Here is a 22,576-nt window from a genome sequence, read left to right on the forward strand (position 1 = left end):
TTCTTCTGCAAGGCGCCAAAAGGGGGAGTTGCAGTAGCACAACGACACTAGCAAAAAAAGGTGATTGCTTTCACCTGGCACAACACACAAAGAATGATAACAAACCACTCTGAAGAAATGCCTCACAACACACCACTCTGACCGTATTCTTAGAGGCCTCGCTCTCTCTCTAACGACGCGAACGCGCACTCACAAAACAACGAAACAAGGCGGCGGAAGGCTACAACAAACACCGCAAGCGCGCACGACCGATCTTCACCGCAGCTCGAGCGTAAATGAGAGAACCAACCAGCCAGCCAGCTAAACGAAACTGGTGGCCAGCAAAACCGTTCGATGCTTCGGATGGGCGCGAGGAGAACCTGCGGACCTGCGGAGAGCCTTTTGCGTAGCTGCTACGGAGGACGCGAGCGAACTGGTTTCCAGTGAGCTGCGCGTGTGTGTGTGTGCGGGCGCGTTCTGCACAGGGGGAAAGGGGCGAGAAAAAGGGCCCGTAACAGAAGAGAAAGAGAGAGAGAGAAAAAAAGGGTCCCACCGCCGGGGCCAGGGCCGCCGGTTCGGAGGTTTCGGGGCCTTGTGTTTCCAGTGACGACGGCGGCAGCAGCAGTGACATATGGCTTGGGAAGCCGCAAAAGAGCGTGTGTGCAAGCGAAACAGGGAGCACACAAGGGCCCAGGGAATGTTGGGTCGTTAGAAAAGAAAGAGAGAGAAAGATAGAGAGTGAGAGAGAGAGAGAGAGAGAGAGAGAGAAAAGACAGCAAAGAGCTGAGTGTTTGTTGTGCTCATTTGTTGGATTGCTGGTGCTCGTACGCCCGCTCGTCGTTTGCCGCTGGTCAGCTGGTGGTCAGCCAATTGTTTCTCGCTTGGACAAACATGTTTCAAATACTACAGAAGCCTGCAGAAGCTGTAGATGCATTAAGCTGTGCATTAAGCTGCAGATAATACGACACACAATGGTTTAATGATAATGTGCATAATTTGTTACAAATGCTGAAGGTTCTGTACCGCAGATACCGATATCCTTGTAGTTGCATTGGATTAGATTTTATCGCCTTTTGATTAAGTTTTTTCTCTAGTTTTTTGCTCAAAGAAGGGCCAAATCATGAAATATGAAGCATTACAGGGTTTTCTAAGTCATATTCGCATGTGCACATCATTATTCACCACCTATACGATGATTTTCAACAGCTGTCATAGATTGTATTTATTTATTTATTTATTTTGCATTACAACAAAGAATCAGTTCTTTCATATGATATTCAACACATCACAAAGAACTGTCAAACTCAATCCAGCTAGACATGTGTTGAAAATCATGTGGAAGAACTGATACACGGTTTTCCAAGTCAGTTTCGAATGTAAACATTGTTATTCACCGCGTTCAAAATGTTTTTCCACATCGATCTGACGTTTCATTTTCATCATAATATTGTTTAATCTCTTCAGCATGATTTTCAACATTTCAACGGGCTGCTGACATTGTTTTTTTACAGGAATTTGAAGCCGGATAGCATCACCCCTTTGACAGGTGAAGTGTTGAAAATCATACTGAAGAAATCAAAAATTATCGTGATGAATATGAAATATCAGATTGATGTGGGATAACTTCTTGCACGCAGCGAAAAACGATGTGCATACATTGGAAAGTAGCTTAGAAAACCATGTAAAGTTTCAGGTAAGTTGTTGAAAGTTGAAAATCATGTTGTTAGTTGAAAATCGTGCTGAAGAAATTAAAAGTTATTGTGATGAATATGAAACATCAGATTGATGTGGAATAACTTCTTGCACGCAGCGAAAAACGATGTGTTTACATTGGAAAGTAGCTTGGAAAACCCTGTAAAGTTTCAGTTCTTACACATGCACATTCAACATAAAGAAATGTAAATCTAGCTTGAGATGTGTTGAAAATCATGTGAAGGAACTGATTAAAATTATTAAAATTATTGTGATGACTCGGAATTGACTCGGAAAACCCTGTAAACTCGACGATAGTCTCTACTAAGAAACATATATATAATTTAATGTATCTATATATTAACGGTGTGCTAGCCTTTTTACCTCCCATAGTCATATTTTTCCATCTTCTTAAGGATTCTATGGTTTCAACGATTACATACTCGTCCTAACTGTTAGTTTTGCAATAACACGTTCTATTTCAAGCCGTGCCACTCAAATGATACAACATTTAGATTATAAACGCCAGTTCCACACCCGCAGTACATAATTACTATATTTTGTAGCAAAAAATTGATTTACAGCAATCGGCAACAGCGCCGGCAGAACAGAGTGTTCCGTCGTCAACCGAAACGACAGGCCACGGCGCTGTTCATGCCGAACAGAAATTACAATCGTTCTAGATAAACAGATAAGCAGTACCGGCCGGCACCGGCTTTGGCCCCGGTTCTAATCTTTTAACCTATTACTCCGACTGCGACTGCAGTTTGGAGTGTCCCTTTCCCTCTTCGTGTGCAGTCTGCAAAACAAGCGTGTAGAAACGGGGGTGGTCCAGGGACTCTCCCGACGTACAATAATCGACAAAGGCACGCCACCACCATTCGAAAAAACGTAGCAATTTTAAATTTCCCGCACAAAAACACTCCCATATCGCGGGAAGGTAAAAGGAGAGATAGCGCGCGGAGGAGTGTTGTGCGGGGTTTGGGAAAAATATACGTCTTCCGGTTTCGTACGGTACGGGTTTACCTAGTGGCACGTGGCACGTAGACGAAGGCAACACCAACGTCTACTAAATTGGCCCCGGGGAGAATGGGAGTGTGGTGTGTGTGTGTGTGTGTTTTTTGTGCGATTTGCGCTGGAATGTGATCGTTGGAGTTTTTGTGGCGCAGCGAGCGGAGAGTGGAAGTGGGATAGGGGGTGTAGGCGTACACATTTCTAATGTTTACAACATCACCAGTCCCCCCCATGCTGGGAACATGAGATGAGGTATGGATGCCGATTGCGCCATTAGGCGTGGAGATTGTGTTGGTTTAGGATGTAAACACGATGACAATTGGGGGGAAAAGGTTTGAACACCTTTTTTTGCACAAACAATTGGGATTGTTGTGCAATTAAATACATTTCAAGTATATCACTCCCCGTGTAAAAGCAACAATAAATGGCATACAAAGAGCATTTTAGCGACAGGTATTAATGCCTTTCTTCCTCCTCCAAAAAAAAAAGTAATCCACAGACACACACACACGAAAGTCGTTGTGGAAGCCACACGAAATAAGCTAAGCCGGTTAAGGTAAGCTCACGTTACGATAAATACAAAAAAAAACCGCTAAACTGCCTTGTGTGAGGGTGCACAAGCATTAACGACACCAAACAACAACAAAAGTGTCCTAATCGAAGAAACCAACATGGGGGTTCCCATTCTAATAAGGGGTGAGTTTCTTGCATAGTTTTTAATGCATTTTTTGGATGGAAGTTTTGTATTTGGAAGACCCTTTTGCCACGCCGTGACCCCAACGGGTCACATTGGTTTACGCCGGTGTGCTTCTAGGGTTTCTCTCGCACGAGTGCTGCCTCTATCATCGCTGTCGTCGTCATAGAAACGTCGTTCCAATGGGAGGATGTAGTTTGTTCGGTGATGGTTTATTTACTTCCCAGCATCGCTTGCCCAGGTGTGATCGACGCGGTAGAGCGAAGTTCGTCAACAGCAACACAAAACCCTGGAGGTAGCCCGGGAAATAATAAACCTTCAAATAAACAAAGAGTTGCAGGAGATGTGCATGAATCATTCGATGTGATTCCTTTGTTCCTAAACTGCCATTCACTCATGGGAGTTGGTGGGGGGGGGGATTTTTTTCTCTCTTCTGATGCATCATCTATTACCTAAAAAAAACTCCATCCGGGAGGGGGAGCGCCGGTTTCGTCTGTGTCGTGTCCATTTTCACACGCGTTTCTGGTGAGTTACGAGACTCTAAGCAACACGCTTAGACTTAATTATAATTACACAATCCAATTAAGTTAAAATATTTCATCTGACATACAAATAAGAGATCGTAACTGATCTTAGCCCGCGTCTCAGCAGTCGGTGTTAGAAGAGATCGTTCCTCGTGCATCGTTTTGCAGAGACACAGAACTCTCGCTACAGGGTTCGCCTCCGAATCCATAGGCTTCACAACGTCATGACACCCAAAAGAGAGAGAGCGCAATGGATGCTGCGTGCGGTTTTCGTCCCTTCTCTTTTACCCTCGTACGCCGTACCTAAAACCTTCCACACAAGCAAGCCGTGCAGGTTCGTTGTTCTTAACACAGGGATGGGATGCTGTTTGCCCCCGCTGAACACCTGCACCTACACAAGCGCACGAGCGGGAGGTTTAGTTTAGCACACACCCTTACTACATCTCTACCTACCTGGTGGGGGAGGCGGGGAGGAGCGCGTCGCACGCTAAGAAGAATTTCAGCGTCGCTTGAGCCACACAACTGCTGCTGCTGCTGCTTCTTTTTCGGCCTTTTCTGCACGCTGCCTCCTCTTTTCGGGTTGATCTGTGCGCCCTGCGGCCAACCACCGGGCCAACAGTGGGTATGAGAAACAAGTCTGCGGATCACTGCACTACACACACCTACACACGCACGCACACAGCCACACTGGACAGAAGCGTCAGCGTTGACTGCAGCGTGGACTGTTTCTACTATGGATGTGAGAAAAGGAAAAGGTGAAACGCACACAGCACAGCTTTTTGGATGCGCTTTTCGCGTTGCCTTTTTTTGGCTCGGGAGAGTTTTGGGGACTTTTAGATGCACTTTTCGAGCACTTTCAGCACTGCACAACTAGGTCAATCGTCGATCAACTGAACACAATAATATTCCGGACAACAAACCACACGACTCGAATGGCGGCGACGACAACCACCACCACCAGAAGGCACTGCGTTGCGTGATGGGAAAGGTTAGGTTAGCACCAGCAGTGCAACAATCGTGTCAAATGGCAAATACGGGCAATCGTCACCAACAGCACTTCGAAACCCAAATTTGGCACTACGGAGCGCGCAGTTTCACCTCGGAATAATGCACGGCGGCTATGCTTTAACGCAGCGAATGCATCAGGGACGGCCGATATGTGTGGTGGCGGGGAGGGGAGCAGGCAGGCAACACAAGCACACGAAGAACACCTTTTTTGGGGGATGCTTTCTTGTCCGTCCGTACAGGGGATGAAACACGAGGGAAAAGGGGCGGATGGGGCGGAACCGACTACACACTAAACGCTTTCGCTGGCCATCTCTTGGGCGCTGTTGGATGGGCCGGAAAATGGAAAACCAGAGCTGCGACGAGTTTCGCACTCCGGTTGAGGTTGAGGAAACAAAAAATGGTCTATCCAAATGCTCTCGCGTACCTTTGCAACTTGTGGTAGTGTGCGTGTGTGGTTGTTTGCGCCTGTACAACATGGCGAGGGTTTTTGACGTTCGAATATCGCTGCATCTCGCTCATTTTCTCTCCCCTTCCTTTACTTGTCCACACTGTTGAGTCAGGATGGAGCCGCGGTCTCGATGCGTTCAAATTCAACGAAACTGCACGTTGATGGCGTTTGGCAACACTGCCACCTAATTGGGAAAAACGAATTTCTATCGTGAAAATGTGGAAATGCTATGTAAGATGTTCTTTTAAATAGAAGAATTTCTATAAAAAGCTTAACAAAAGGATTAATTGTCAGTCAAATATAATTTAATTTCAAAGCGCTTTTTAACACTGATCTTTAAATGTCTTCATGATAGCTCTTTTTTTTGAAAATTTTCCCTTAAAATATTATTACCCTACTCAATCACCTCTTCCTCGTCTTCTTCCGGTTTGCCCCACACCTCCAGGTGCCGCTTGCGGGCGAACAAAATATCGCTCCCGGTCGGATGCGGCGCCAGCGAATGGACCACTTCACTGCCGATGCGCAACCTTCGCACCTCCTTGCCCTCCAGCAGGTCCCAAACGATGGCGGCCCCTTCCGCCGAGCCGGAAATGATTTTCGTGTCCGCCGCAATGATGCCACACTCGATCGTATAATCATCCACCCGGTGTCCCTTGTACACGGCCAGCAGTTCGCCCGAATCGTTATCGATCAGGCGTATCGTACCGTCGGAGCAGGCCGCCAGCAGACACTGGCCATCGCGCGTTTGCACCAGGTACGTGATCGGGACGCCGATCGTGTCGCACACGAGCTCCCCGGCCCGTATATCGTACTGCCGGATCGACCCATCCAGCGAGCTGGAGATGATCTTGTGCTCGCTCACCACCAGCGCCGTAATGCAGTCCTTCGCTTCCCGCATCGTTTGTACCGCGTCCAGCTTGCGGGTGCGGATGTCCCAGCAGGCGACCGTGTTGTCCTTGGAGCCCGACACGGCGATGGAAGATTCCTCGTTAAAGCGTATGCAGGTCACGCCACCGGCATGGCCTCGCAATCGTCGCACGGGCAGTCCGGTCGATACGTCCCAGTAGATGACGCTCTTGTCGAGGGAAGCGGACACGATGTAGCTGCTTTCGCAGCTTCCGGCCGCATCCATGACTTCGTCCGCGTGCCCACCGTACGTCTTGAGCAGCAGCCCGGTGCGAGGGTTCCACAGTTTGATCTTTTTGTCCGAACCGCACGACAGGCAGTAGGATCCATCCACTGTACGTCGGGGAGGAAGACTTTTAAGTTAATAATTGCACGATTTCTGGGCACAGTCTTATGCTTACCATTATATCGGACCGCTCGTACCGCTCCCTGTTCACAGTTAATGCTTCGCTTGGCCACCAGATCCATTGTCCGCTGCTCCACTTCCGGACGGATTTTGTTTGTAAATAAACCGAATTTGCCGGCGACGCTGCGAGCTGTCAAACTTATCGTTTTGTTCAGGGCTGCCTACGAGCCCTGCAAAAATCCGTCTCCGTGACGTTTTGCAAACCACTGCCAGTGTGTGCGTGTGTGTGTTTGCATAAATTTACAGAAAGAAAAACACACACAAAAACACACACACACACACACGTACACAACATCAACTTTTTCGCTGGATGTCAAGAACGCGCGCGTCGCAGAAGCCAGTCTTGCATTTGCAGCTGAAAAAATAGTGATAACGCGAAAATGGCTCGCTGTTTGCACAGTTTGCGAACCATATCGTAAGTGCGTGTGTGTTTCGTGATCCCCGTGGCAGTAGCACCCACCACCACCGCCACCCCCACTCTGTTATCTAATACTCTTGTGCTCGTGTGCTGCTGTTGCGTCGTGTCGCGTCCTGGTTCGCTGGTGGCACAACACATATCAGCACATTCCAATCGAAAGAGTGCCGTCGGTTGTTGGTTCAGCAGCTGTCAGCCCGGACGAAGATGGAAAGAAGGGCCCCGTGCGGATGGTTCAGCACGGTGACGGCCCAGCAGCTCATCCAGCACGAGGACGTAATCTGCATACGCGCGCCCTCACCCTCCAACCTCCGCTAGGGAGCCCCTTCACTTCATTCGACCCATTGCTTGACCCGATACAGGTGGTGGGAAGTTGTGGAGGACGGGTAGGGGAGGCAGTTTTCCGCGCGGGAACCAAGGAATGGAGCACGGGAGAAGGAGGGTGGCTGTGTTGCTCTTGCCCAATGCGCCAAATGGCAAATGACGTCGCAGCCGCAGGTTGACGAAACAAAAGTGCCCAATTTTACTGCTATTTGTCGCCCCATGGGAGAGGGGGTCGATAGTGGGTAAGCAAACAAATCGTGTGTCATAAATCGGATGTATGTGTGTGTGCGTGTGTATTTCGCTAGTGAAGAAAAGCATTTTCTCATGGATTTGCGGCAAAAGTAGGCTGCGATAAAAAAAAACCCGTAAAACACAACAACACATCATATTTCCTCCAAAGCAAAAGCTAAACCGTTGTGGTGTTCGCTCCGGCCCCCAATGAGCGAACGATGACGGAGTTTTGTGACGACGTTATCAAGCTGTTCCCGCTGCGCGCGATACCGGACGTGATCAAGCTGTTCCGGCAGCAGCTGAACAATCGCGAGGAGGAACCGGACCTGACGCTGCTGTCCATCGTGACCGGGCTGATCGAACATTCGCTCACGACGAAGGTGCTCGAGTCGACTGGAGCCGGCTCGTCCACCTCGCACAACAATAACAACAACAACAACAACCATGTCGATGGAGGCAAGGGTGGGACGGCGGCGGTGACCGGTGGAGATACGACCGGCGGGAACTTTCCCGTGATACGGTACGACACGGTCGAGGCACTGTACAAGCGGTTCAAGTCCGTGTTGGCCCCGATCGAGAAGCTGCTGGTAAAGACGACCACCGATTCGAAGTTCGCTAGCCGGGAAATTATCAAGAAGGTGTCGGACATCATCTGGAACTCGCTTCTCCGCAGCTCGTACAAGGACCGGGCGCACCTGCAGAGCCTGTATAGCTACCTGTGCGGCAACAAGCTGGACTGCTTCGGGGTGGCGTTTGCGGTGGTGGCGGGCTGCCAGATGCTGGGCTACCGGGACGTCCATCTGGCCATCTCGGAGGATCACGTGTGGGTCGTGTTTGGCAAAACGGGCGACGAAACGATCGAGGTAACGTGGCACGGCAAGGGCGCGGAGGACAAGCGGGGGCAGTCGGTGGCGCCCGGCATCGAGTCGCAGACGTGGCTGTACGTGGCCGGCCATCCGGTCGTGTGCAATCGGTACATGGAGGTGGCCGCGATCGTGTCGGCGATCAATCCATCGCTGACGGCGACCAGCGCCTGCCTGGAGGTGGCCGATCTGCAGCAGCAGCTGCTGTGGCTGCTGTACGATATGGGCCACCTGAGGAAGTACCCGATGGCGCTCGGTTGTCTGGGCGAGCTGGAGGAGGTGGAACCGACGGGCGGGCGGAAAAGCTGCGAAGAGCTGTACAATGAGTCGGTCCGGTCGGCGCAGACGTACTACCGGAACCATCACGTGTACCCGTACACGTACCAGGGCGGGTACTACTATCGGAAGAACATGTACCGGGAAGCGTTCGCGTCCTGGGCGGACAGCAGCGACGTGATTCGACTGTAAGTATTTGCTAAAAACGAGCAGCGAGAACGTTACCGTAATGCGCTTTCTTTTAGGTACAACTACTCGCGCGACGATGAGGAAATATACAAAGAGTTTCTCGACATTGCCAACGAGCTGATCCCGCAGGTGATGAAGCTGGAAAGCTCGGGCCATTCGGCCAAAAGCATACTGCGCGATGCGTCTTGCTTCGCGAACCTGTTGCGCTTCTACGACGGCATCTGCAAGTGGGAGGAGGGCAGCCAGACGCCCATCCTGCACATTGGCTGGGCGAAACCGCTGGTTGCTACGATCGCCAAGTTCGATCACGACATTCGCTCGCAGGTGATCATCAAGTGTGCGGATCAGGAACCGCAAGCCCAGCACCCAACCCACGGGCAGGAAAATGGGAGCAAAAATGGTGCGGACGATTCGCTGCACCATCACAACAACAACAACAATAACATTGTGAAAGCGGACGCTAACGTGACGAATGGTGGGCGCGGTGCGAATGGAAGCAGCGGGGTGAAAGGAAACCCACTGCCGAAATCGCTCGAAGCGTTGGTGGGAAAGTGCGGCGAGAAGCTGCTGAATCCCGAGTTTCTTCTGCAAGGTGGCGGACAACCGTTCACTACCGAGGAAAGCGCTCCGTCGTCGGATGGTGAGGGGACGACAGTTTCGTCGGCGGCGGTAGACACCACCACCGAGGTGAAGCCCGCAAGCAATGGGAAGCGTGAGGAAGGCGCGACAAAGAAGCAGCAGGAAGGTGAGGAGCCGGAAAAGGGTGTAAAGCCCGAGAAGCAACGGGAGAAGGCCCAAGAACCCGATGCGGAACCGAAGCGGCCCATCATTGTGCTGTACAGCCAGAAGATGAAGGGGCTGAAGGATCTGCTGCTGACGGAGAAGCTGAACACGAACGCGATCTCGCTGCAAATTACGGCCCAAAGCCAGGTGCAGGTAGGTGGGAAGAAGCTGCGCGGTTCGCAGGTATCGCTCGGTGGCTCGATCGGCGGTACCACCGGTGGCACGGTAACCGTAGGCGACGGTATCGAGGGCAATACGCGACCGAAACGAGCACGTCGCGAGTAGAGGGAGGGAGAGCGAGAGAGCGACCTTTGGTCAGTAAACAACACTTACAATGTACGAGGGGTTTGTTTTGCTGCAGTTTATTTATGTTTTAAGGCAATCTTTAATTTATTCATCGCCTGTGTGTATCTGGCACCGCAGGAAAGCCAGCCAGGAAGGGAAGAAAAATGGGCCATTTTACACCACTTCCTCCGCATTGGCGTAGTAGTGGCGGGCACATCCGTTTTATGATTCCTTTTTTTTACGTCAACGAATACTTTAATTTAATTGCACCAGCCATTCCAACACACAAAACGACCGCTTCTAGTCGGAACGCACGTTAGTTTTGAGCTACTCATAATTCCCGTTTTTTTGTTTGACTATTTTTATTTTGGTTAACTTTAATATTATCTGTTATCTATTATTTTTGGAAGTAGTAATTTGTGTAACTTTTCTTGTCAAAAACCGAATCCTCCCTTTATGTTAGCATACAATGCACAATTAATGTGAGTGTGTTAGTTTACAGTGACACGATAGAGCGACGATCTTCATCCTATTACATCCAGTAAAATGCTGTGTTGTTTAAATTATTTAAAACCCTTCTTCTTCGCACCTGATGATAATAATGCTGGCTCCTCTATAGTATTGCTTTTATTGAAAAAAATGTGATTACTTTCTTTACTAATCGACTAATCGTTGTTGAAATTACCCTTATCCTGTGTGCCCTTGTAAAGTACGGGCGATCGCCACATTCACAACATCAAGTGTCGTGATAATAGGTGCTTCAATGCCAGCGCCAACACGTCTTGACTATCTAAAGTTTCATTTAAAATGTTTTCCATTGTTGTGTTGCGTTCGGTGAAAGGACGTAGAAAGACGGGGACGGGGATGATGAAATATTCATCTTCTTATTTTATTCTGGCTGATAGTTTGTAGAACTAAGGTTAGAACCGAGTATTAAGTTTTCCTTTGTCACACACTTGCATGCTTAACTGCAAAAATGGTGTCAATGCCTATGAGGCACGGCGTTAACTTAGTGGTAATTGGTATGGATGAAGATGGATGAAGAGAAGGAGCAGACAGAGAGCATTAACAATCAAACAACTTTTGCCACTCGCTATGCAATAGATCGTAATCAAAAATATGTTTTGTAAATATTCCTATAGTCTATAGAAAAGGCAGAAGAAAAAAGTGTGTTTTTGAAGGGACACATAACTTATTATGCATCATATCTGCTAGGGGGGCTCCACACACTGTTCTGTCACACAGGGACCGTGATTGATATAATAACCGTTCGGTGTGAATGTTTGTTTATTTGCCTGCGCGTGCTACTACTATATGTTTCGTTTTGTTTTTGGGCTTGTTGTGTTGCTAAATTGTATACAAAATCAATCTTAAAGATGAAAGCTTGCCCCCACTTCCTTAGGAAGTTGGGGGAGGGTTTTGTAGCGCGTTCAGTTGCGAGTAGTATTGCTGCTTCATCGCAACATCGATCGAACGAACAAGACAGAGCGCGATCGTGAAGCGTGTTGTTGCATGAGTATTCGCTGTGGCATTGTAAAACCTTGTTAAAAGGTGTGAGAAAATATTGGCAAAGCCAAATAAAAAAAAAATAAGAAGAAACTTATGAAGTGCGGTGCATTAACAATATAAAACACTATCTTGTTTTTTGGAGATATAAGAAGCGAAGCGGTCCACTGTGGACCGATAAGGAAGCGCTTAATTAAGAGAGGGTTATTAGAGGCCCACAAGCCCACACTAGCAGGATAATAGGAGAATAGGTTTGATTGAATGTAGGCTAACATTCAGAACCCATTTTCTTAACGGTGTTGTTTTTGCCGATCTCTTAATCAACACGATTTAAAGGTATTCCTTTACGTTAGGACTATGCGGTGCACAGCATCACAGATTGTGTGTGTGAAAGCAATACCGTCGACCGGGAAGATGGAGTAATTTGCTATTTGTAATCTGCTATTCTACTCTGCTGCTACTACAGTGCAGCGATAACCAACAAACAACAAACAATCGAAAATTGAAAGTACAAACATCACACTATAAAACACCCATTAGAGATTAAACCAGTTTTTCAAACAAACAACAACAACAACACACACACACAACACTCGTTCTCTTCCTATACCTCGTAGTGTGAATGAGAAGCACATGATTGATAACAATTCCAATTTATTGTTCTATGAGAACGCTAACAAAATTAATCAATACGAACGGAAACAAAAGTAGCTAAATTGTCTTCACTCATCATACAGAAGAAGAAAAACAAAACTGAATCGTAACGTAAACAAAATTGCTCCCAGTACCTTTACACATGTTGGCGGGTATGTTTATTGTAACGCAAAATTGGATTTTTACTAAATTTTTAGGAAAAAAACACATACAAAATTAACGAATCAGGAATGGACACAGGACAAAATTATGGTACGAATTACAGAAGATGAAAACAAAACCATCAATACCAAGCGTGTGGTGTCGTCGTGCCCGTGGGATATTGGTCTGTGCATTTGGAAGGACCACCTGTTGTTTCCCCGACACCACCGACACTCAACTTTGAAGAATGCCTTTTCTTCGGTTTGATGGCTTAGAGGAGCGAGAAGTTTACTTTGTTGTATGAGAGCGGAAGCTAGTTTTAAGGAAAGGGGGTAAAAAACGATCACGATCATGATGCAGAAAAAGAAGAACATATTCACACACACAAAAAAAAGGTCAAAGTCAAATAGGAAATACCAAAAACTATTGTGTAACATCATCAACATCATCACGCAGCGATCGATCGCATACGAATGAAAGTGATGCGATGCAGAAGCGACACGGAACGGACTGATGAAAAGTACATTGTTTGTTTGTTTGATTGTTTTTTTTGTTTGATAAGGTGTATTTATTGCAAACCTACAAAAGGAGCAGGAAACCGAGTAGAATCTATCACACATGACTGATGCGAACCTGAGCGCGCGTGTATTAGGGGCAGATGGGTTGGGAGGGGGAGTGTTTGTAGCATAGGTAGGAAGTAGTGGCCGGCAGGCAAAGCATTAACCAGCTAACTAGCGGTGTAATAGAGCGCAACAAAGTAGCAGTAACAAATAGCTGTTAGAGTACGAACGATGTATATCAGTCGGGGAACGAGGAACACGATCGGCAAAGGCGGCAAACAAGGCGAAAAGTGAGCGTTTTTTACTGTTAAAAGAACGGATCGAGAGAGGCTGTTCCTCTGAAGGTGATGAATGATCATCATCATCCTTCAGCCAAGATTCCTTCACATCCACTCGTTTTGGAAGCGATTTTTGGTCACGATTCGTTATTTGCTTCGACCCCTTTCCCATCCTCGATAGTTGTTGATTGTTTGTGTGGTGTCGATGGTACAATGTTGAAATAGCTAGCAAAAATATTATTAAGCGTTCCTTGTGGCATTCGCAGGTGGGTGGAAATTCGCCATTAGCGCCATAAGTTTTCGGTTCGAAACAAAAGAAGATAAATCAAACATGTAGTTCCTTAACAATGATGCATTAACGATACGGAAAGGTTAACAACAGAATAATAGAAACTACTACTACTACTGGTCAGCTGGCTTCAAACGGATAGGTAAAATGTGTCTATAAACCGAAACAGCACTCCAAACACACACACAGAAACACACACTGTTTCAGTTACTATATGCATGTGTGTAAAATAGAACAGTAACAGCATAATCTACCATGTAACAAATGAACAAATAGATTAATATATTGTTTTCCGATCAATATATGGGGTTCACGCAATTTAAATGCAATTCAGCAACAGCAACAACAATACACAACAATATTCATTAGCAGTTAATAGGCAAATGCAACCCCATGCAGACACAAATTATATAAAAATAGAACATACATAGATGTAAAGAGTCAAACAAACAAGTACAGTAATTGCACAACAAAAGATGCCCCAAATAAGCATGTATTTCTTTTTCACACATTCCGTTTATACAACACAGCATTATTAGCACTGCTGTGCATGCAAAGCAACAAATTTCACACAAAATACTACAACGGCGGGACACACCAAGAAAATACGCACATGCCACATAGAGGGAATGATAGAAAGAGAGAAAGTGAACTCGCAATTATTATTATTATTACTGTGCCATTTGTTTAAGAATTGTGCGTTGTGTGCATTTTGTACGATCCAATACGATCCGCCAGCCACCAATCAACCAGCATCACACACACACACATTTGAATCGATTGAGCCATTTTTAGCATAACAAATGCCATGGTTTGGAGCATTAATTTGTAATCAGCATCATCATCACACAGTGCACGCTGCACACATTCATTAATTTAAATCATAAATTTGAAGTTTGTCAAAGTTAATGTTAGGTGGTAGAAGGGGGAAACAAAACACCTATTATGTACAATGTTCCGTTGTTTAGTTCTTAGGGGGCGGCTCTTGCACCACGCGTGGATGGAAAAGCACTGACGAAAAATGCAGTACAATTAATTATTGTTCACTAACTATATGCACTGGTGGGAAACTTGTGTGCACTACATCAGTTGATCCTTCCTTGATATCAATCTGAACGAGAGCGGTGTGTGTTACTGCAGGTTATTAATCTTTTAGAGGCTAGTTCCTGTTCGTTTCAATAATGTTCGTGTAGAGCAGCACTCTGAGTAGAATCAGTACAATATGAATTATTAAGCAGACACACACACAGAATAGTTGTTTTAATTGTGGTTATTGCGCGCTTTTGGGGGGTTTCGTTTTCTAAATTATTGGCTTGAGATGCTGAGAGGTGGGGTGGTGGAGAAGGTCTCAGCTTTGTTTTAAAATTAAGCGAGGGGGGTTTGTCACAAATCAATGTTTTTTGGCTATATTAGTTAACGTGTTTTTTGTTGTAATGTGTTCCTTATGAAAAGCAAAACTGCAAACACACACACACACAATATCTTGTTTCTCTTTATGTATGAAATCAGGCCCTGGTTTCATGCGTTCTAAATTATTTGTCAAAAGGCTGTAAAGGCCCGTTCGTTTTGTAGGCAGGAGGAGGAGGAGTATGTACGAGGAAGCGCTTGAGGAGGAAAGCGGTTAATTTTCGCCTGTAGAAAGGTCTGTGATGGTGGTGATAATGAAAAGCATTATATAGGAAGTAATCGGTGTGTGTGCGTGTTTGTAATTAGTGTATGAATGTACAGCTGTGTAGTTTTGTCAGAAGGGAGGGAAGAGAACAGATCGACCGCGATGATCGTGCGATCATGTACGTACAGTTTACTGAATATAAGCCCCAAGATATATATCCTGTCCCATTTACCCCAACAATGTGAAATATTATGGCAAGAAAAACTGAAAAAACAATACATTCAAGTGTAAACTCGAATAAGAGATATCGAGAAAATGTCATAATCAATCAATCAAAACGATGGGCTGCAAATGAAGTAATAGAAAGGAGAAGAACATATGCAAACAACAGCAACAAAAATGTGTCATTAAATGAAATTGGCAGAGAAGATAGCAAAACAAAAAAATAGCACCGATAAACAATAATGCAAATCACATATATGAAACATTTATATATTTTTGAGATAATATTCATATACTTATACATTTAAAATACAAACCCAACACACAATTTAAGATGAACCATTGAAAAACACACACACACAAAAACAAAATAAGAGAAAACAATTGGTGAAACAAAATCAAAAACACAAGAATTGGCATAATTCAACACACCATTTTCTCTAGCTTTTCTGTCACATTGTTCTCTTTTCAAACTCTTCGCTCTGCAAATTTAAAATCGAAAAAATCAATTTACTCTTGTTGCAGCAAATAGCTAAACAGGGGAAGAAAATCGAATTTTATGTTGAACAAATGATAACGAAAAACAACAGTAAATATGAATATAATATTGCAATAGAAGTGCATACACACACACACCTGTTAAAGAGTTTTGCTTCATTTTCCCGCCTACTAATGCAAACTTACCGAATGATACGATCAAAACAGAAACTACTTTAATTAATCACAGACACAGCAGCGACGGGGCGCTGTAAAGGAGTGGAGAAATATTAAAAAATAAGCAGTAAAAACACACAAGAAACAAACTAGTGAAACGTTAAATGCAAACAAATGAAAGTCCTTGTAATCCTGTGTTTTAGAAGTAGCAAAAACAAAACAAAAAAAAACATGTAAAACAAAAAAGGGCAACAGAAAACTGTAAAGAGAGAAGAGAGAAGAAGCAGCAAGAAGGAAAGGAAAAACATACACACAATAAACCTATATACCTTGTATGAGAACGGGAAAGAACGGTGGAGGATGTCGTCGCCTTGCCTGGGAAAGAAATGAACTCGCAGACTATTTGCTTCATGTAAGAAAAATGTACCTTTTCTTTATTTTTCAAAACTTTTCATATAACATATTTCCACTTTCGAGTTTTTTGCCCCCTGTTAAGCTAAGCTTTTATTTACCCCCCTTTTCTTACTACTTTTAAGAAACTTTGGTGTTCTTCCAGTCCAGTCTCAGTGGTCGCTCTTCAGTTCGTATCGTAAAAGTAGTGCGCCAGTGGGTAGCGTATCGTAAAGGCAAACGCAACGCAAAGCAGCTGAAACACGACCAGCAACCGATTTAGACGATCCTCTCTGATCGGCCCCGTCAGCAGGATGCAGAAGTTGATGATGGTAAAGTTGTTGCACGTGACCGTCTTACCATCGGCGTCCAGCTCGCACCGTATCAGGCGTAGATGGCGGAACACCTGGTAGCAGAGCCGGCCGAGCGGGTTCAGCTCGTCGACGCGGAACTGTGTTCGGCTGATGTGTAGCAGGTCCGTTGCCGGATCGTGCTTCGGCATACGATGGCGGGGACAGGGAATGAACCGGAACAGCTGCGGCACGGAGTAGAGGAAGTTGAGCACTTGTGGGATGAAGAACAGCAGTACGGTTTTGCTGAAGTGACCGAGGATGCCGACGACCGCGAACGTCATGCCGGACAGGTAGTTGAACGTATCGCCCACAAACACCTGGGAAGGATATCTGGAAGGGGAGGAAAACAAGAAAAAAAACGGAAAATTTGAAATCGTGCACGTCAACGAATCCTTGCACCAATACAGGCGCAGCGGCCACACAGCGGTGACAGCTGACTGGCTGAAAAGGATAGCAAGCCGTGCTGCCAGTCGGGAGTCACTACAATAAGGTAAATTGATTATTTTCTTTATACGTTTTTAAATAATTAATTAAAACGACTCCAATTACAATAAAACTAATCAAACGGAATCAATTTGAATCAAACGGAACAAATTAATAATAACATTTGAAGTGAAATTCCACTATCGCTTCTGGCAACACTTCTGTCAAATTTCTAACACCCCTGCTTTCTCTCGCCACAACCACCACCCCTTGCGTTGCCAAATGCCCACTATGACTCACTTTTTGTTGCATTTCAGCAATGCAAAAACGGGTTGGGTTCGGTGCTGCTAGCTCATCGCGACCATTCGCTCGGACCGTTTCATTCACAAAACCTCCCGAGCAGTCCGGTGGCAACGTACGCAGCGCAATGTACGAAGGGGCAACGCGTGTGTGCATGTGCAGTGTGTCTTGCAAGTTTGCAGTAGCAGCAGCAGCGGTAGCAGTAGCATGAGTGCAAAGAGCGACCAGGCTGAAGCGGTGTGAAAAATGTGACTAGACAACAGTGTGTGTACACCAGCCCAGTAGCGAGCTCCTCTCCCGTAGTGTGTGGACGACGAATACAAGGACGAATTCAAGTGCACGCCCATACATACACAGCCAGCCAGAGTGGGCGAGGTGAATCGATGTGAAAATTTGGGCAAAAAACACTTTTGCTTCCCGAAAAGTTACAGCTGACATTTCTACGCACTGTTCCATCCCACCCCCTACAGCGGGTGGAACATCCGGATCGCCCACACACCCATTGCATCCTCCCCCGTCCGAGCGTCGTGCGGGAGAGAGCGCGAGAGAGGGTGGTGCGGGTTTGGTCGGGACCCGGAACCAGAACACTCGAATGTCTCCCGGTGCCAAACGGAAGCTCCCTGACGTACGGCTGTTCCTATGGGGTCTGTTTCTGCTGCAAATCTCGCTCATCTGTCTGTTTCTGCTGTTCGGTTCGCTGCTCGTGTCGACCTCAATCGATACGGCCGAGGATGGCGGCGGCGCTACCGGTGGCAACCGACCACCGCAAACAGCTGAGCAGCAGCAGGATGTGCAACGGATCGGTACGTCGTTTGCCGTCTGGTCCCCGTTTGGCGTTCGGTTCATCCCAAATCGAACGGTGGGACTGGCGACGGACGATCCACACCGCAACGAGGTCGTCGGGCACGGCGTAGAAGGCGACGTAGACGGACGTCAGCTGTTGCGGGACCAGAAGCAGCAACGTCCGAGACATCCGAAGTATCGTCCGTGGCTGCAGCGCGACGTACCGAAGGCGGAACGAGCGGAGAAATATTTTAGGTGCGTATCGTGTTCTACTTTTTCCCCAGTGTTCCCCATGCTAATTCCTTAATTTGTGCCCATTTATTCAATTTTCAACAACCGGCACGGGAGTGTCTCGAGTGCAAAATCTCGGACGCACGGTGCAAATTGAATTGTTGACGTGCTGTTTTGCTCTCCTCATCCCTCTCTCTCTCTCTTTTCGGGGAGACGAAAATTTGGCTCGTCAAGCCTTAAAATCAATTCACAAATTGGTTCATTCAGGGAAGTTATGCTCGTTGCATACGTCACGCTTCTCATCCCCCCACCCCCCACATTTGCTCAATCCCTCATAATGAGAGCAGAGAATGGTTTTGTGGCATGCATAAGGGTGAATGGCCAGACACTAATTGGCTTAGGGCGCACACAGCTGGAGGAAGTCCAGCAAGGTGACCCACTGCCACAAAATGGGGACAGAGTTCCTGGTTCTGAAATCAATCTCTTCCGCACATTTCCTTCTCTTTCTAATGTTCTCAACACCTACTTTTCCTTTTTTCCCGCAGAACCATTTCCTACACCGACTGGCAGGGAAACCGCAAACGACGGTTGTGCTTCATCGAGGGTACGCAGGGCGGGGCACTGGTTGGCGCTGCTGGGGCAACCGGCAAGCGCACCGGCAACAATGAGACTGAACCGATAGATACAGGAATGCGAAGGACGCTGCCGGAAGGAGCAGCAAATGAGCTTATCAACAACAACAACCATGACAGCCCACCGGCAAACGACGACGGCGACAGCGTAGTAACCGTTGGAGATGATGGCGTTGGGCGGTGTCGCTGCAACCCACAGTGGCACGGAGCCGACTGTGGCCAGCCGGAGGTGATATGGCGTGCGTTTATCACGTCGAAGATTCCACCCCGCGATCAGACGGCGACACCAAGGCCGGTCGCACGCAATCTGTACTACATCGTGCCGAGCACGTTCATCAGCGCGGAGGTTCTGGAGATACAGCTGATGGAGCTGGCCGATCAGGTCGCCCTGTTTGTGCTGTGTGATCGGCCCGGCACGGGTGCACCGGGAACGGCACCGTATGCCGCTTCCATCGCGCACCACGTCGACGGGACGGACTTTCTGCGCACGCTGCGCGACCGACTGCTGATCGTGTCGGACGTGGCGTGCAGCGGGCGGAACATGTTCCGCAAGCTGCTCAAGTACACCGCCAAGGGTGCGGTCCGGGCGGACGATCTCGTGCTGATCGGCGGGACGGATGAGATACTGAACCGGAAGGCGGTCGCGTACCTCCGCTGGTACGACAACTGGCCCCAGCCGGTACGGTTTCGCCTCAAGCACAATGTGTACGGCTTTTTCTGGCAGCATCCGGGCAACAGTACGGTGATAGGGAGTGGCGCCGTGCAGGTCAGCACGCTGCGCGAGGTGTACGGGTCCGATCCGGATCGGCTGCTGGCGATCGAGAAGCCGGTGATGCTGATTGGCGATCTGAACCACTTCGGCGGTTGGTACTGTCGGCGCTGCTACCAGCCCGGCTCGATCGTACAGTACTACGAATACCGGGCGGCGCAGCAGGGAACAGCGGGCGGGACGATGGACGCAACGCCCGTCGTCCTGCCCGATCCGAAGCGCACGAAGGTGCTGAACGACGAGTACGTGCAGCAGCTGATTGCGGCGGGCAAGGATCTGGAGGATGGCGAGCGGCCGCTCGAACGGTTGAGCCGCCGGACGGACAAGTACTACCAGCCGGAGTACGTGCGGGACAACAGCTGGCGGTTTGATAACATTGTGCTGAATCTGTTTGCCCGCTGGGACGATAATCTCGCGGACGATGATTACTTTAGCTAGGTTTTGCGCGTTGGTTGGCGTTCCAGTCCACTATACGATACCCTGTTGTGGTACGCAAAATCACCCAACCACTCAGATCTCTTACCCCACCGCTCTAAAGCGGGTGCGGGTCCAGGGATCGTACCTGACGGGGGCCGTGGGATCCGTGAGGTTTCACGCACACGGTCGAACAAAACCCACAAATTCTTCCATCCCACAGCAACCGAACACACTAAGAGACATGCACATCTCAAGGCCAACCGAACGCATTGCAACGCAATCATAATCATAGCAACGCATCATCATCATCATACGCAAACAAAGCAGTGAAAAACTCCAAAAAACTCGTAACTAGTCAAAATATTGTTCGCACCGCTTCAGAAACCAAACTCATCACATCGTAGTGATTAGCAAATATTTAAATGAAAAAAAGTCATAAAATCATAGGTCGATCAAAGAGCTCGGGGACACAGACGGACACGCCCGTATACGACGAGACTCCGAAAAACCGAATGGCCATAATGCACCGATCGAAGAGAGGAAAAAAAAAACGTACTGATGAGAGTCCACTGAGGTCATACCTAATCGCTGATATTATCAATATTTATATACACCCTAGCAGGGAATGAGGGGCGACGAGAAAACGAATAGGACAACAAGCTGAGCAAATGCAGGAGGGGGACTGTTTACCAAAAACAGAGCAGAACCCCCCTTTTAGCTAGACACCAATTATGCAATAACGTTTTGATACCGTGACTACACACACACATGAATACCGCATTTATGATCAAGCATCGATCTGGAATGATAAAATGACTGCGGGGAAAAAGGGAAGACACCTTGTGAGTGTCTGCAAAGGAAGGAAGGATGGAAGGACGAGAGGACGATGTGACGAAAGAAATGTGATCGATGAGGGCGGAAGAGTGTTAGACAGTTCTTAGAAAAGGGGAGCGATTTTCAGAGGAAAATTCGCTCATATCTTAAATGCAAGAAAATCTACTAATGAAAAAGTCTTCTAACAAGAAAAGGCATGTGTACTGAATGATATAGACATAGAGACTGGTAACAAAGAAGCATGCAAGTGGTGGGCGGATGACGCGCAAGTGATGATGTAATACGATTGCTAGTTATTTGTTTTGTAATTTAGGTAAAATTTGCTAAAATAAATTAACTTCAAATAACGTACCAGTACGTGGCTCTTACCTATTGTATCGCCAAAGCGCCAGCGTAGCACCGATGTAGGGCAGCATAATGTACAGCGAAAACTCGTGCGCCTCGCTGTGGTTACCGTGCAGGATCTCCAGCACATTGAACAGCACGATCGAGCCGGCAATGATCAACGATTGGCACACCTCGAGCCCATTAATGCCGGCCAGGATGTTGATGGCGTTCGTGCAAAACACTGCCAGCATGCCCATAAACACGTAGTACAGTGCACCGATGTCGAGCGAGTGGCCCAGCAGCGGCCGTACCAGCTTGGGCAGTATGACGGTGGTCGAGTTGAAGTTGGTGTAGTACACCATCAACAGCGGCAGTGAGGCAACCGTCGGAAGGTACAGCTTATCGCGCCACCGCAAGTTCAGCACATCGTCCGCAAACCCGAGCAGGATCATGCAGCAGATCGAGAGCATGGCAGCGATGAACTCTACGAACTGGAAACCAAAACTTTAAAAGGATTCTTCTTTTCCCGCCGTGGACCCGCTTTCCCATGAACCACACTCACCTTATCGTGCGGAAAGTCACCCTGGATGGTGGCGGAAAAGTTGCGCAAGAAAGGCACCGGTATGAAGAGGAACAGCGACACCAGAAAGATGCATCCCGTGACCACACCGAACGCTTCGGGGCTGCAAAGGGAAAATGTCATTCAAACAGGGGGTCCGTTTTTCCATGTTTCCTCCCGGAATGCTTTGAACTCACATCTTGGGCTTGGAGGTTTTGTTCATGTCGATCCCGTACAGATTCGCATTGATAAACATCGGCTTCATCTTCGGAATGAGGCTGCGGCCGGCATAGTACGCCCCACACGATATGGCCACATTTACCAGCAATGGCACCGGAAGGGACACCGTGTGCCCTAGCACATCGAACTCAAACCGGTGAAACAATGGCATTTTGCTGCCCGAACTCAAGACAAACTGAGTAAATAATCAACGGTGGAAGAGTTTACTAATGGCTGGTACTTTTCTAACTTAATTACGGCGGGGCTACGTTAACTCATATCACTGGTTTGTTATTGTTCGCCGTCTCAAAACAAACAGTGCAATTGTACAGTTTTGACGCGGCGCAGAAACGTCAAATTTGATCCGCTGTCAAGCTGAGGCGGTG

General features: G+C 47.4%; 5 protein-coding genes across 10 annotated transcripts in view; 2 read left to right on the forward strand and 3 right to left on the reverse strand.

Annotated features, from left to right (window-relative positions):
• Nucleotides 1-5,356, reverse strand: part of LOC120900938 (protein Star) — a 28,584-nt gene extending 23,228 nt beyond the window's left edge. Inside the window, exon 1 of one of the 6 annotated variants that reach the window (XM_040308572.1) lies at nucleotides 4,357-5,356. The gene's annotated coding sequence lies outside the window, so the exon portion shown is untranslated. Of the gene's footprint in view, nucleotides 1-74; nucleotides 287-4,356 lie in introns of those variants that run through there. The other 5 variants (XM_040308569.1, XM_040308568.1, XM_040308566.1 and 2 more) reach the window with 5 other exon arrangements.
• A 322-nt stretch (nucleotides 5,357-5,678) lies between these two features.
• On the reverse strand, nucleotides 5,679-6,937 carry LOC120904821 (WD repeat domain-containing protein 83). Its single transcript, XM_040315210.1, has 2 exons — nucleotides 6,667-6,937; nucleotides 5,679-6,598 (listed from the first exon to the last, which is right to left on the reverse strand). The coding sequence occupies exons 1-2, from the start codon at nucleotides 6,731-6,733 to the stop codon at nucleotides 5,754-5,756; spliced, it is 912 nt and encodes a 303-aa protein (XP_040171144.1). The 5' UTR covers nucleotides 6,734-6,937; the 3' UTR covers nucleotides 5,679-5,753.
• Nucleotides 6,938-6,983: 46 nt separating this feature from the next.
• Nucleotides 6,984-11,658, forward strand: LOC120904817 (menin). The gene is made up of 2 exons (XM_040315207.1): nucleotides 6,984-8,968; nucleotides 9,026-11,658. Exons 1-2 carry the CDS (start codon nucleotides 7,860-7,862, stop codon nucleotides 10,035-10,037), a joined length of 2,121 nt encoding a protein of 706 aa, XP_040171141.1. The 5' UTR covers nucleotides 6,984-7,859; the 3' UTR covers nucleotides 10,038-11,658.
• A 4,697-nt stretch (nucleotides 11,659-16,355) lies between these two features.
• LOC120904820 (UDP-N-acetylglucosamine--dolichyl-phosphate N-acetylglucosaminephosphotransferase) lies at nucleotides 16,356-22,520 on the reverse strand. Its single transcript, XM_040315209.1, has 4 exons — nucleotides 22,169-22,520; nucleotides 21,975-22,095; nucleotides 21,455-21,903; nucleotides 16,356-17,026 (listed from the first exon to the last, which is right to left on the reverse strand). The coding sequence occupies exons 1-4, from the start codon at nucleotides 22,360-22,362 to the stop codon at nucleotides 16,531-16,533; spliced, it is 1,260 nt and encodes a 419-aa protein (XP_040171143.1). The 5' UTR covers nucleotides 22,363-22,520; the 3' UTR covers nucleotides 16,356-16,530.
• On the forward strand, nucleotides 17,391-21,436 carry LOC120904819. The gene is made up of 2 exons (XM_040315208.1): nucleotides 17,391-18,457; nucleotides 18,979-21,436. Exons 1-2 carry the CDS (start codon nucleotides 18,012-18,014, stop codon nucleotides 20,270-20,272), a joined length of 1,740 nt encoding a protein of 579 aa, XP_040171142.1. The 5' UTR covers nucleotides 17,391-18,011; the 3' UTR covers nucleotides 20,273-21,436.
• Nucleotides 22,521-22,576: the final 56 nt, after the last annotated feature.

Source organism: Anopheles arabiensis, chromosome 3, assembly GCF_016920715.1.
Source record: "Anopheles arabiensis isolate DONGOLA chromosome 3, AaraD3, whole genome shotgun sequence".
Classification (NCBI taxonomy): domain Eukaryota; kingdom Metazoa; phylum Arthropoda; class Insecta; order Diptera; family Culicidae; genus Anopheles; species Anopheles arabiensis.